Source organism: Tiliqua scincoides, chromosome 5 (assembly GCF_035046505.1).
Source record: "Tiliqua scincoides isolate rTilSci1 chromosome 5, rTilSci1.hap2, whole genome shotgun sequence".
Taxonomy (NCBI): domain Eukaryota; kingdom Metazoa; phylum Chordata; class Lepidosauria; order Squamata; family Scincidae; genus Tiliqua; species Tiliqua scincoides.
In genome coordinates, this window is record NC_089825.1 from 119,739,038 (window position 1) to 119,753,483 (window position 14,446).

Here is a 14,446-nt window from a genome sequence, read left to right on the forward strand (position 1 = left end):
ATGGCCAACGTGTCATTGATTCTCCCGAGATCATTGGAACTATCTGTGGAGGCAACTAAAGGAAGGCAGAAGTTAGAGTGCTCTATGCAAAGATAGGTGAGACCCAGTACCTATGTAAAGATAGGTGAGACCCAGGCTTGTCCCCAAAACCATGTGGGGTTGTTGAGAGTTTGGCAGGAATGTTTGAACAGCCCAAACACATGGTGTTCTGCTTCCTTGCTCAGAGCATCATTGCCTGCTGGGATCATGGGACCTGTGGTTTTCTCCGGCTGAAACTACAAACTCTACGATCCATGGCAGAAAATGATGGGACAGCTGATTTTAAGACAAGCCAGTTTTGAAAATTGTTTCCAGCAAGGGGGAGCATTTTGCTTGGATAAAGTGGGCAGCAGAAAGGCAGGGCAGGCTGGATAATGTCTGCATTGTGTTAAATACAAAAACTCCATTTTAAGGTACCAACCCCATTTCAAATTGGGTTTAGCTCAAAGGGGCCTGGACCCAGTTCAGAATAGACCCAGAGTCCTTCAGTGGGGGTATGTTCACATTTTGAGTTTCCCCATTAAAATGATCTCGCTGTCTCTAGCCGTAGGTTAAAATTTCTTAGCTCTGTTCAAGCATTCAACCTCATCTCTGCTTTCGGTATGACAGAATTCATTCAGTCACTCTTGGTGCATAGAATTAATTGCCTTCAGAAGGGGCTGTGCATTACATCTCCACCTAAGTCCCTGCATTGAGCTTGCTTCCTTCCAAGAGACACAGAAAATGGGCTCTTCTGCGGGCAACTAATTCTTAATCTTCCACATTGTTCTGCACGAATCAGTATCCTGTGCCTCCTGATTGGAACAGTGACTCCTGCAGAGATGCAATAGGCAGCCTCCTTCCAGTTGCTCTCCACTAGAATGGGTAATTCTACTGCCTTGAATTGTTTGTTATTCAGGATAAAAAGGACTGCTTCACTGATCAGTATTTTGGGGAATACTGTCACGCAGTTAACCTGAAGGAGCCTACAAGGACTCCGGCAAGGCACTCAAAGAGGCAGAAGGGTGAGGTGGGGCTGTAGACCTATGGCAGAGCATGAGCCATGGAAGCAGAAGGTCCCAGGCCACAAAAACAGGACTGGAAAAGACCTCACCGCAACATTTGTTTTGCAAACAATTACTGGCATGGAACAAACACTTCGTGTGACAGCAAATGCCCACAAAACGGTGCACTTGATTGAGCTTTGGCTGTATCCGGCAGGGTCCTCAACACAAGTTGCCAAAGCTCAATCAAGCCCACCGTTTTGTTTCCAACAGTGGCCACCCCGATGCCTTCAGGATGCCCACCAGCCTGGACCATGAAGGCAACAGCCCTTCTCTGATACTGCTCCCCAGCAACTGGCATTCAATGATACACTGCCTCTGAACATGGAGGTTCCACTTTGCTCACATGACTACTTCCTATTGCGAAACTGGTCTTCCATAAATATCCCCTTTGAAAGCTATTTAAGGATCAAATGAGAAGTGGATGTAAATGCACAATATTGCCTGATTTTTTTGGGGGGGGGGGGGCTAGGTTGTTGTTTTTTAATAGCAGGCCAATTGAGGACATGTGGCAGAACCACAGTTAAAGGGTGCTTTAGTAATTTGCCCCTGCCATAGTTCTGATCCAAGTTGAAACTACCACCTCCCTCATGCCACAGGATCTTTAGTTTCATAAAAGCACCCTGCACATGCCTAATCTCATCTGATCTCGGAAGCTAAGCAGGGTCAGGCCTGGTTAGTACTTGGATGGGAGACCACCTGGGAATACTGGGTGCTGTAGGCTTATACCATAAACTTTCGAGACTGAAGGTTGCCAACCATACCTTCAAAGCCTATGGAAGAAACTTTTCCCAACTAAAAATATTTTCCCCTAGAAAAATAGTTTACCTGACTACCAATAACTAAAAATTCCAGCTAAGTTGGAGTTCTGTAATCAGGATTAAAGCTGCGGAAGGAACAAAGTATTACTCACCCACCCCCCCCCCCAAAGTTTTGCCTTCTTCTGTCTCCCAACACTTCATTTCAAAAATCCTCCCCTCGGGGCCACCCTGCCTGTGCCCCTGCCACCTAGAGGTAGGCAGGCCCACTCATGAGGCCAACTCAGACGTTCACCTCAGGCAGTAGATTAGCAGAGGGTGCCCACTTCTGTCTGTCCATTTGCCTCCATTGCTCCTCCTCCCTGGACTGGGAAAGGAAGAGGGAGTGGAGCAGAAGAGGAAGCACGAAGGTGTAGAGAGGCCGACGGGCTGGAGCAGGGGTCTGCAACCTACGGCCCGCAGGCTGGATCCAGCCCGGCACCCAAAGTCATCCAGCTTGCACAGAGCTCAGCTTGGGAGGCAAAGTGTCCTGCCCTATTTGCTGTGTGCCAGGCAGGGAATGGCAGGGCACATCACACAGGGACTCTGTGAGTCTGGGCAGGTGCCTCTGCCATGTCCTGTCTGGCATGCGACAAATTGGGCGGGAGGCTTTGCTTTCCAAGCCAAGCTCTGTGCAGCCACTTCTGGGAGCTCGACAACCTTGAAGTTTGGCGATGATGTGGTGATGTCAGTGCCAAACATCAAGCTCCTTTGCTCAAAAAGATTGCGGACCCCTGGGTTAGAGTGTCAGAGACATCACTGTTCTCTCCTCCCTCTTCTGCTCCGTCCCCCCCTTTTTTTCCAATCCAGGGAGCGGCTGAGGTTGACACAGGTAAAGGATAAGGCGAGGTGGGGGGGAGCATTTGACGTGTTGCCTCAGGCACCAGGAAGTCTTGGGTCAGCTAGTGGCCAATCAGAGGCTGGGAGGTGGCACACCTGGATTTGCAAGTGCTTCTCTCACTCTGACCTAATGATAAGAACATAAGAACAGCCCCACTGGATCAGGCCATAGGCCCATCAAGTCCAGCTTCCTGTATCTCACAGCGGCCCACCAAATGCCCCAGGGAGCACACCAGATAACAAGAGACCTGCATCCTGGTGCCCTCCCTTGCATCTGGCATTCTGACATAGCCCATTTCTAAAATCAGGAGGTTGCGCATACACATCATGGCTTGTACTCCGTAATGGATTTTTCCTCCAGAAACTTGTCCAATCCCCTTTTAAAGGCATCCAGGCCAGTCGCCATCACCACATCCTGTGGCAAAGAGTTCCACAGACCAACCACACAAATTTTGATCACGTGAATGTGGTCTGGATACAAAGTATGGAGAAGGAGGAAAAAGAGATTCCGTCATTTACTTACTGGTGATAGTTGTGTTGGACATCTTCGAAGTTGTGGGTCTGGGTGTGGTTATATTATTGTTTTGTGCTGGAGAAGGGGGGGAGGAACAGAAAGAAGTGGAGAGAGTTACAATACTCAGCATGAGAAATGTCATCCTGGATTGCCCAGAGTGCAAATACAAAACTAGAAATATATCCAAAACCATTCCTATGTTCACACGTGCACCCTCCAGAAGACTAAAGAAGTGGAGCCAAGACAGACTACAAGAGCAATGAATTTGGTTCAATATGTTTTGAGCCAAAGTTGGTTCTTCAGGGAAGTCGGTAATTCTTCAGCATTCAAAGTTATGTTCAGAACATGAAAAAAAAGATACTAAGCACAAGTTTTTCCAATGACTGTTTCTAGGTCTATTTAAATCAATCAGAGTCCATTGGAGACCCCCCTGACTTGAGGAACAGCAGCTACTCACCATGTTGTCCAGAATAAAGGAGAAACAGCAGCAGCACCTGTTAGGACAGAGGTAGAAGGTAAATTTTAGCAGTGTTTCTCAAACTATGGGTCATGAGCCAATTGCAGGTGGGTCCCCATTCATTTCAATATTTCATCTTTAATATATTAGACTTGACGCTATCATGGTACGTGACCGCATTTGGGGAAATGTTACAGATCTGTACTTTTAACAGGCTACTCTGTATATGCTTTTAACAATGACAGTCAATGGGACTTACTCCTGGGAAAGTGGGGGTAGGATTGCAGACTGGGATTGCTACAAATTGTCCTGCTTGATCATGATGTCACTTCCGGTCATGACATCACTTCCAGTGGGTTCTGACAAATTCTCATTCTAAAAAGTGGGTCCCGGTGCTAAAAGTTTGAGAACCACCGGAGTAGAGCAAGCAACTACTGGGCGTGAGGGTTGTTGGCCCAGGCTTGCCTCTTGAACGGAGTATGTTTGTGCAGCAGCTAAAGTAGGACTTGCAGTTTGAGAGGCAGAAAGTTTTCCTATGTGAGATAAGTGTGAATTCCTATGTTTGAATTCCTATGTGAGATATTTTTTCAAGGACTACCGGTCCCAAAGGTCCAAGTGCATAGATAGGAAGGGAGCTGGTGTGAGGGATGAAACACTGTTGTGATCAGGAAATATTGATCTCAGGGACAGTGGGAGCCTGTGCTACTAAAAAATTCTCTCTCACACACACACTCAAACAACATACTGCCACGTCTGGTAGCTATAAATACAAATCACAGGCAGCAATGTAAGGATGCTCCTCCAATTTCCATTAAATTGTAGTCTGTGCATCCTGGTGCACCCAGAAGCAGACACTGGTGTTCCTGGAGGGGGGGGGGTCAAAACACTAAGTTTCTTCAGGTGCCTGGAGTAAAGTAGCCCCTCCTCCTTGCCTTCACAGCCAGTTGCTTTTGCAGTCCTGACTGGCTCTATAGGGGAGGAGGGGGGACCACTTTACACCAGTGGCCAGGCGCATGAAGAAGCTCAGTGTTTTGACCCCCCTCTAGGACCGCCAAGGGAAGCAGAGTCATATTGACTTTCTGTAACTGATTGTGGGCCTCCTAATTGCCCACAGGAGGGAATTGGAAGGAGTTGGCCAAAGGTATACAATTGGAGCTGGCTTGTGAAAGAACCAACTGTATGAGCATGCGGGAATCCCAGCAACTAAGCATCAAGGCAAACAGGAAGCAAGCAGGTGAGCGAAGCACCTGTATGAGCTGAGCAGCAGGGTGAGGAACTGACATCCTCCCTCCTCAAAACCAAGCTCTCTGAAATGGAGTTCTGTATGTTTTCTGTAAAAATTTCCCCAAAGAAAACCTAAACAAACAACAGCTAATTATGAAGGCAGAAAACCAGCAGGGAGCTGGATGCTTTCCAGTGTGATTGCACAGAGGGCCATATGCATGACAATCTGTCTGTTGGGCACAAGTTGTGGGTGTGTCCTCAGCACAATGAGTTCCTGGCTCTCAGGAGACAAGTTGTTCTCTTGAAGCTGACCTGGAGAAGCCATAAGTGAAACATACAGAGATGATCCACTCCCAGACTACCAGCTCTGATGTTGTCATGAAGAGAGAGAGAGAGAGGAGAGGCTCCGGGAAGGAAGGCATCTTTCTGAGAAACAGGATACTAATCCTTTAGAAGGGACATTCCTTGCATGCAGTGGTGTCACTAGGGGGTGCAGACTACATCAGGTGATACCCTCAAAGTAAGCGTGTGTGTGTGTGTGTGTGTGTGTGTGTGTGTGTGTGTGTGTGAGAGAGAGAGAGAGAGAGAGAGAGAGAGAAACAACTAGTGACCAAAATTTTGCAAATCTTATGTGATATTCTTATGATGTTAAACAAAAAAGCTAAAAGGAGAGAAAAGCCACCCATTCTGCAGTCTGGCTTGGGCGATAAGAACATAAGAAAAGCCCCACTGGATCAGGCCATAAGCCAATCTAGTCCAGCTTCCTGTATCTCACAGCGGCCCACCAAATGCCCCAGGGAGCACACCAGACAACAGACACAACCTGCGTCCCTGTGCCCTCCCCTGCATCTGGCAATACACCGCCTAGGAAGTAGATGAACAAGAAAAAGATGAAAATGATTCATGATGACTCATGAGATGGTATCTACAGGATGGTGTGCTTGTGAAAGGGAACCTGTGTTTGGACTAGACTCAGAAAATAATGCTCGAGTGCTGTGTTCCTTTCCTATGTTGCTTCCATGAGCAGATTGCCTGTATGAATAGTGGTCACTCATGCAAATTGGGCAAATTGGGCAACGTCAAGGGGATGTATGATGGTATCAAGCAGGCCCTAGGTCCAACACAGAAGAAAATTGCCCCTCTGAAGTTTGCCGCAGGCGAGGTCATCCAGGATCGGGCGCAGCAGATGGAACGCTGGGTGCAGCACTACTCTGAGCTATATTCCAGAGAAAATGTAGTCACCGAAGAAGCACTGAACAACATTGAGTGCCTGCCTGTGCTGGAGGAGCTTGACAGTGAACCAACCCTAGAAGAACTTCACGTGGCCCTGGACTCCCTTGCCTTTGGCAAGGCACCTGGAAAAGACAGCATCCCTGCTGAAGTCCTAAAGTGCTGCAAAGAGATCATCATCACTGAGCTGCATGAAATCCTTTGTCTCTGCTGGAGAGAAGGTGGAGTACCTCAAGACATGAGGGATGCAAACATCATCACGCTGTACAAGAACAAAGGCGACAGGGGTGACTGCAACAACTACCGCGACATCTCTCTCCTTAGCATTGTAGGAAAGTTGTTTGCCCGAGTTGCACTAAAGAGGCTCCAGGTACTTGCAGAGAGCGTTTATCCAGAATCACAGTGCAGATTCCGAGCCAACAGGTCCACCACTGATATGGTATTCTCCCTTAGACAACTGCAGGAGAAATGCAGGGAACAAAGACAGCCACTCTTTATAGCCTTCATAGATCTCACGAAGGCTTTCGACCTGGTCAGCAGGGATGGCCTCTTCAAGATTCTCCCCAAGATTGGATGTCCACCCAGGCTCCTCAGCATCATCAGATCCTTCCACAAGGACATGAAGGGCACTGTTGTCTTTGATGGCTCCACATCAGACCCCTTTGACATCCGAAGCGGCGTGAAGCAGGGCTGTGTTCTTGCACCAACCTTGCTTGGGATCTTCTTCGCTGTCCTGCTGAAGCAGGCCTTTGGAACTACAACAGAAGGCATCTATCTCCGGACCAGATCAGATGGAAAGCTCTTCAACCTCTCCAGACTGAGAGCAAAGTCCAAAGTCCAGCTGAAATGTCTGTGTGACTTCCTCTTTGCCGACAATGCAGCTATCACTACCCACTCTGCCAAAGATCTCCAGCAGCTCATGGATCGTTTTAGCAAGGCCTGCCAAGATTTTGGACTGACAATCAGCCTGAAGAAAACACAGGTCATGGTTCAGGATGTGGACTCACCTCCCTGCATTACAATCTCTGTGCATGAACTGGAGGTTGTCCATGACTTTGTGTACCTTGGCTCAACGATCTCCGACACTCTTTCTCTAGATACCGAGCTAAACAAACGCATCGGTAAAGCAGCTACCACGTTTTCCAGACTCACAAAGAGAGTCTGGTCCAACAAGAAGCTGACGGAACATATCAAGATCCAGGTCTACAGAGCTTGCGTCCTGAGTACACTTCTGTACTGCAGCGAGTCATGGACTCTTCACTCACAACAGGAGAGAAAACTGAATGCTTTCCACATGCGCTGCCTCCGATGTATTCTCGGCATCACCTGGCAGGACAAAGTTCCAAACAACACAGTCCTGGAACGTGCTGGAATCCCTAGCATGTATGCACTACTGAAACAGAGACGCCTGCGTTGGCTAGGTCATGTCGTGAGAATGGATGATGGCCGGATCCCAAAGGATCTCCTCTATGGAGAACTCGTGCAAGGAAAGCGCCCTACAGGTAGACCACAGCTGCGATACAAGGACATCTGCAAGAGGGATCTGAAGGCCTTAGGAGTGGACCTCAACAAGTGGGAAACCCTGGCCTCTGAGCGGCCCGCTTGGAGGCAGGCTGTGCAACATGGCCTTTCCCAGTTTGAAGAGACACTTGGCCAACAGTCTGAGGCAAAGAGGCAAAGAAGGAAGGCCCATAGCCAGGGAGACAGACCAGGGACAGACTGCACTTGCTCCCAGTGTGGAAGGGATTGTCACTCCCGAATTGGCCTTTTCAGCCACACTAGACGCTGTGCCAGAACCACCTTTCAGAGCGCGCTACCATAGTCTTTCAAGACTGAAGGTTGCCAACTGTACATGCAAATTGGGCTAGGCTGTTTAATAAGATTTAAATTTGCCATTTAGTACCATTAGACGAGAGCAGAGGTGTCAAACATAAGGCCCGGGGGCCGGATGCGGCCCGCGGAAGCTTTTTATATGGCCCTCAGACTTTCAGCTGCTGAGCAGTGCTGAGCTGTTACTGCTGAAAGGGAAGCCCACGTGAAAATTGGGCTCTCCCATATCTTAAAATGTGATCAAGATTCATATATTTTCTCTCTTATTATTTGCAGCTAATGAGTTCCCAAGTGAAAAAAGTGTTTATTTTTGGTTATGACCTGGTAATGACATCACTTCTTGCCTAATGACATCACTTCCGACCCTCAGCAGGCATCATGAATGCTACGTGGCCCTCCATATGAAATGAGTTTGACACCCCTGGACTAGAGGCTCTCAAATGTTCCCTGTTTACAGTGCCCTTAGTGTCTCCGTTGTTTTTTAAAGTCAACCCTACAATTCCCTACTGTGTTTCTCTTGAAAATATAAAACATCCTGGGGTGCCCCTGCCAGTCCACTGCAGTGCCCGGGTTGGGGGGAGTGGTGCATAGTTTGGGAACCCTGGCAGTAGACTCCGCTTCATCTCTCTTTCCACATAGTGTGTTTTCACGGTAATTTAACTAATCCCCATCATTGCTAACAATGCCTCCTGTGTTTTGCTGCCTTCCGGGGTACATCTTGTGATAAGAGGTGGGTACTTGGTGGTTTTCTGATTTCCTTTTTCTTCCTCACCATTTTACATGCCCAAAAGGGGGCACATATTTGGCACTCATTGCCTTGTCCTGGGTACTGGGCACTGGTTGGTTGGCAACCTTCAGTCTCGAAAGACTATGGTAGAAGCCTACAGCACCCGGTATTCCCAGGTGGTCTCCCGTCCAAGTACTAACCAGGCCTGACCCTGCTTAGCTTCTGAGATCAGATGAACTCGGTCATGTGCTGGGAAGCCCCATTGCTGGGCTTTACTTCAAGGGACAGAAATGTCTGCAGACGGGACTGGGCAAAAACCATCCTCCTGTTGCTGGGTAAACACTGTGACCTAACACAGCCACGTGTTTCTTTGTCTCTCTTCTTTGTTTTTGCCACCAAATACCTAGCCTGAAGAGGAGTCTTTTGGGATACAAAAGACTGCGTAAAGTTTTTCAAAACAAAGCTTGGCACAAAGAAAAGTTGCACACAGCATGCTCTGTCTTGTAAGGAAGAGCCATTCAGGGCCGGCCCATCCGTGAGGCTAACTGAGGCAGTTGCCTCAGGTAGAAGATAAGCAAGGAGGTTGCCTGCCTTCGTCCACCTCCAGCACTCCCTCTTGTCTCATTCTATGGATTCAAAAAGGAAGAGGGGAACAGAGTAGAAGAGGACATGTGGTCGCCCTATGAGAGGTGGCTAGAGGTAGCTACTACACTCCTCTCCGCCACACTTTCTCTTCTGTTTCATTCCCCTCTTTCTTTTCAGATATAGGGAGTGGGAGAAGGAGAAGTATTTGCAGCTGTTGCACGGCAGTGGGGTAAAGGGAATTTAGTACACAATCTCAGTCACTGGGAGCTCTTGGGTCAGCGTTCTTCTTCAAAACCTGACTCATGAGTCTCGAGCATCCCAATTCCAAACGTCTTCATTCAGGATTGTAACCTTACGAGTGCAGTAGAAACTGGCACCTGGGAACACCTGGGCCAACAAAGAATGTGCCTTATGTAGCTATTATTACATGGCACTTAACAGAATAGCAGCAAGAAAGCAGGACCCTGCCCCAATGACCTTACAATCTAGCATTCAACATAGAGAAAGGGAGAAAGATGGTCGTAATTAGGAGAGGATAATACATCTATGTCAGGGACACAGACTTTAGGCTTAGTTTCAGGAGGGGATTCTGTTCTGGTCCCCAGGTTGCTATCCCAGAGGTGCCGGGGCGCGGAGAGCAAAGTGGAGGTAGCCGAAACGAGATCTGCAGCCCAGCAGGCCATGAGAGTTGGGTCTCTGCTTGCTGTGCCCTCGTTCTCTTTTTCAAATGTCCAGCTGACACAGTTGTTCACCAACCTCTCTGCAAGGTTTCAGAGCCTGAGCAAGGAGGGACCTCAGGCAGCATGTTGGAGTGGGGGCTGTTGGTAGCTGCGGGTCCAAACTTACAGAGACCACACAAGGATCCATTCCTTGTATCCTGTTCACTGTTTTGATTTCATTTTATTGATTTTTATATGTAGTTTTTCACTAACTGTTTTATTAGGTCATCGCGTACACCATGTTGAGTTGTTGGAAAAGCAACCTATAAATCTTTTAAATAAATACATACGGGACAGACATATTTTGGGTGTCTCCATATCATCTGTCGGGGGGGGGGGGAGGACTTTAGAACCTTATCGTTTGTCCCAAAGAATCTTAGGAATTTAGTTTGCTAAAGGGTTCTGAGAATCAGTAGCAAATCTTTGACTTCCTTCACAGAACTACAATTCCCAGGGCTTCTTGGATAGGGGGAATCTCACTTCTAATGCTGTAAGTAATTGGGCCGGAGACTTTGCAAATGAACACTGGGCATTCAGGGAAGGGGCCTGGAATATCCCTGGGGAAGAGGGGATGGGCCAGTATATGCTCCCGGTGGCTACAACTCAAGGCCGCCCAGGACCTCAGGCAGCAGGTCCTGCCTCCTTTTACCCAATGGCACACTAGCCACTTCCCCTCTAGATTCATAAAATGAAAGAATAGAAAGTGTGGGGGAGAGAAGAGTGGTGGGCTAGAGTGTCTCTAGCTTAAGGGTGGGTGGGCAGCAGGTACCCCCTGCTAATCCACTGGCTAACCGCTTCTGTTGCTGGCCCTGTCCAGCTCTGGCTGGTACCCTGGACAGAATTCCCTGTTCTCCTGTTTTTTTTTTTACATCTGCTACATGACAAATGGCAACTTGCTGCTGAGCTGCCTTAACTGCTGAGCAATCCCATTAACTGTTGCGGGGGGAGGCACACTCCTCCCGAGAAAAAGCCCGGCTTCTGTGTTCTCGCTCTCTGAGTCAGTCTCTCACAACCACCTATGCAGAGGACTGAAAACTGTGTACAATCAACAAATGGAGGAGGATGCGGAAAAGGGAATTGTGACCAGTGCTGGCCTCCACCTCCTCCACGTGTGGATTGTCAGCTTGTGCACAGACACTGACCAGCCCTATTTCCAGGGTCAATCACACAACACGCTTCAGCTTTCTCTGGGTAGGCGACACAAAGTGTCCGAGATGGGAGGCCAGTCGCCGTTTGAGTCAAAGCTCTCGGCAAGCTGGTTTTTAATCAAATCAAATTTGATTTACTGAGAATCAAAAGGGCACAAGGAAGAATCCACATTCAGTTTCTATCCTTGAGATTGAGAGGCAAAGCTCAAAGGAGAAGGAAAAGGAGATTCAAACTAAGATATCCCTGATTTAAAGAGCCAATTTACAATCCACATCTAGCATGCAAGAGAAAGAGCTTCTGAGGGAGTTAATTCTGCCCTAGCTGGGGAGCATCACGACTTTCATCTTGGTCTGGCTGGCATTTCGCACCTCCCGGGCATCTTGACTACAAGACTGAGCTGGTCAGCTCTCTTCCATCTCTATAGCTACCTCTATAGCCCAAGTCCTCAAGTTCTGAGGGGTGAGTTTGAAACTGATAGACATTATAATGTCTTACTCCCAAATCAGTGAGTGTATTGGACTAATGATTAGGTATGAGCTAAACCCCACAGGATCCAGGAAGGTTTTGGTCAAGGCTATAGAAGCTCTGAGGAAGCCAGACAATTGTGAGACTCCAGAATGTATTTTTTTTTGGGGGGGGGGGGGTGTTATTTAGGATATGTGATGCAGAACTCTGGCCAAAATGAAGAATGTGATAGGCTGATTCCTAGGTCAGGCTGTGTCCACAGGGAGGTGTCATGTAGGAAAACAAGGAGGGGGGTTCTTCAGGAGAGGGGTGCTCACTCATAACGTGGGCAAAACCCTGCAACCTGCTGCACAGGTGTATTTGAGCATCTGGAGGTTCTGTTGAATGGATGTTGTTTGCTGTAGAAACAATTAAATCCAAGTGGACAGAAGAACAGTTTATAGTAAACACATCACTCCCCTACAGTCAGAACTCTGCAGTGCCCCTCAGCCTTCAGCTGCTGAAGCACACACCACCTTGCCCCAGGGAAGGAAGAATGACTAACAAAATAATGAAACATATTGCCACAAGCATGTTAAAGTGAGGGGGAGTGCCCTTCCCTTTCTGTATCTTGGAAGGCAAAGTCCTCCCCCCCCTCCCCAAATTTAAGCTTTCAAGTTGAGTGTTGCCACTTCACATAGTGGTTTGAGGAGCTCTCAGGAGCATGTTTAATATGGGTTGGTTGGCAACCTTCAGTCTCGAAAGACTATGGTATAAGCCTACAGCACCCGGTATTCCCAGGCGGTCTCCCATCCAAGTACTAACCAGGCCTGACCCTGCTTAGCTTCCAAGAACATGGTATAAGCCTACAGCACCCGGTATTCCCTGGCAGTCTGCACATGCCTGATCTTGCCTGATCTCGGAAGCTAAGCAGGGTCAGGCCTGGTTAGTACTTGGATGGGAGACCGCCTGGGAATACCGGGTGCTGTAGGCTTATACCATAGTCTTTCGAGACTGAAGGTTGCCAACCATTTTAATATGGGAGGTGTGTGTGAATGCAACTCTAGTGACTCTGCTTGGTCTCCCATGTTGTCCCTTAGAACTGGAACCCCCTGCCTGGACACATACACGCTGCCACCTCTCCCCCTTTCTGCCCTCCTAAAAAAACAACAACACCCTTTTCCACATGGCCATTGGCTTCTCCTTTGAGCCAGTTGTTCCCAACCGCAGCCAAGCTTCATATGCACATAATGGTGTTTGCCCACATTCCCCCCTCCCTGCCCCATCTTCTCCCTCTGTTTTCTCCCCTTTCTTTTACTTTTCTCCTCCCATCAATGGTTCTGTGTGACTGCACTTTGATGGCACCTTACAGTAACCACAGATCACCCCACAGTCCCTCACGTTAGCTCAGGGCCTTTGAGAAGAATTTTATCAGTGGTTACAACATTTCTTTAGGCTCCTTTTGGGGGCACAGAGTTTCTTTTGGGCCTCTTCCCTTCTCCACTGGGTCATAAAACTCTCACTCATTGTGAGAATCCATGAGAAAGGCGATATATAAATACTGAATAATAATAACAACAACAACAATCAATGGATCATAATTTCTACAAATTACGATATATAAAACTATCTAGGCTTACTCCAAATGTGAATGTTAGTCTTCACTCAATATATGCAAACATTTTCTGAGATCCCAGGAAATTTTTAGTCCCCCTCCTTTGGCTCCTGGGCCCCCTTTTTCACCATGGGCCCAGATATGATGTACCCCCTGGACGCCACTCTCATGGTCCCTACATTAGCTACTAACAGTGTACCCATGTGCTCAGAAGAAGAACAGAGCCACCTCTGAGACTGTAAATATCAGTCCTTTAATCTAGCAATAAAGTGTCACTTCCCCAGCATTTAAGACAGGCGTCCCTCAAAGGATACTGGGTCCTGGGGCAAGATGCAGCCTCATCTGGGCAGGGAGAGGAAGGAGAATACAGCGGTTTCCAAGGTGCAAGGTGTATCTCCAGTGCAAAGGTTCTTTAGAACAAGGCGCAATCATTCATTGTTGAGATGTAGCCTCAACACAAAGGCCACTCTTAATCTAGAGCAGGGGTGCCCAAACCCCAGCCCGGGGGCCACTTGCAGCCCTCGGAAGCTCCCAAGCAGGCCCTTGGGAAGCCCCCAGTCTCCAATGAGCCTCTGTCCCTCCGGAGACTTGCTGGAGCCCGTGCTGGCCCGACACAACTGCTCTCAGCATGAGGACAACTGTTCGACCTCTCATCTGAGCTGTGGGATGAGGGCTCCCTCCCCTACTTGCTGTTTCACGTCTGTGATGCGGCAGTAGCAGCTAAGGAAAGGCTGGCCTTGCTTTGGGCAAGGCCTTTTATGGGCCTTGAGCTATTCCAAGACCTTCATTCATTCATATAGGTTCCATCTCTAATATATTCATTTATGTAAATTTATTCAAATTTTAAATTGTAAATTAATTCTTTCTTTCCCGGCCCCTGACACAGTGTCAGAGAGATGACATGGCCCTCCTGCTAAAATGTTTGGACACCCCTGATCTAGAGAGGTGCATGTTCCAAGCAGCAGCTATCCCAGAGGCTTTTAAAAATCCACTTACCAGTCGCAGGGACAAGCAAGCTCCTCTTCCGCATGCCATGAGCCAGCAGACCACAAGGGAAGAGAGGCCCCAGCTCCCCATCAGGGAGTTACATTCTGACAGGGTGCACACACCAGGCAACTTCTGGTTCTGATCTTGCTCTCCAGCAGGTGTGCTACCTGCTCCTCTTGGTCAGGGCGTCTCCTTGGTCCCCTCCCTCTCCCACAGCCAAAGAGGAAGTGGGTTGTCTGGCCCCAG

At 48.3% G+C, this 14,446-nt stretch overlaps 1 protein-coding gene across 1 annotated transcript in view; it reads right to left on the reverse strand.

Moving 5' to 3' along the window:
- The window catches only part of PTPRH (protein tyrosine phosphatase receptor type H), a 32,543-nt gene extending 29,279 nt beyond the window's left edge, over positions 1–3,264 (reverse strand). The window contains exon 1 of the mRNA XM_066630346.1: positions 3,243–3,264. Coding sequence (XP_066486443.1) covers positions 3,243–3,264 — 22 coding nt within the window. The remainder of the gene's footprint in view (positions 1–3,242) is intronic.
- Between the last annotated feature and the right edge of the window lie 11,182 nt (positions 3,265–14,446).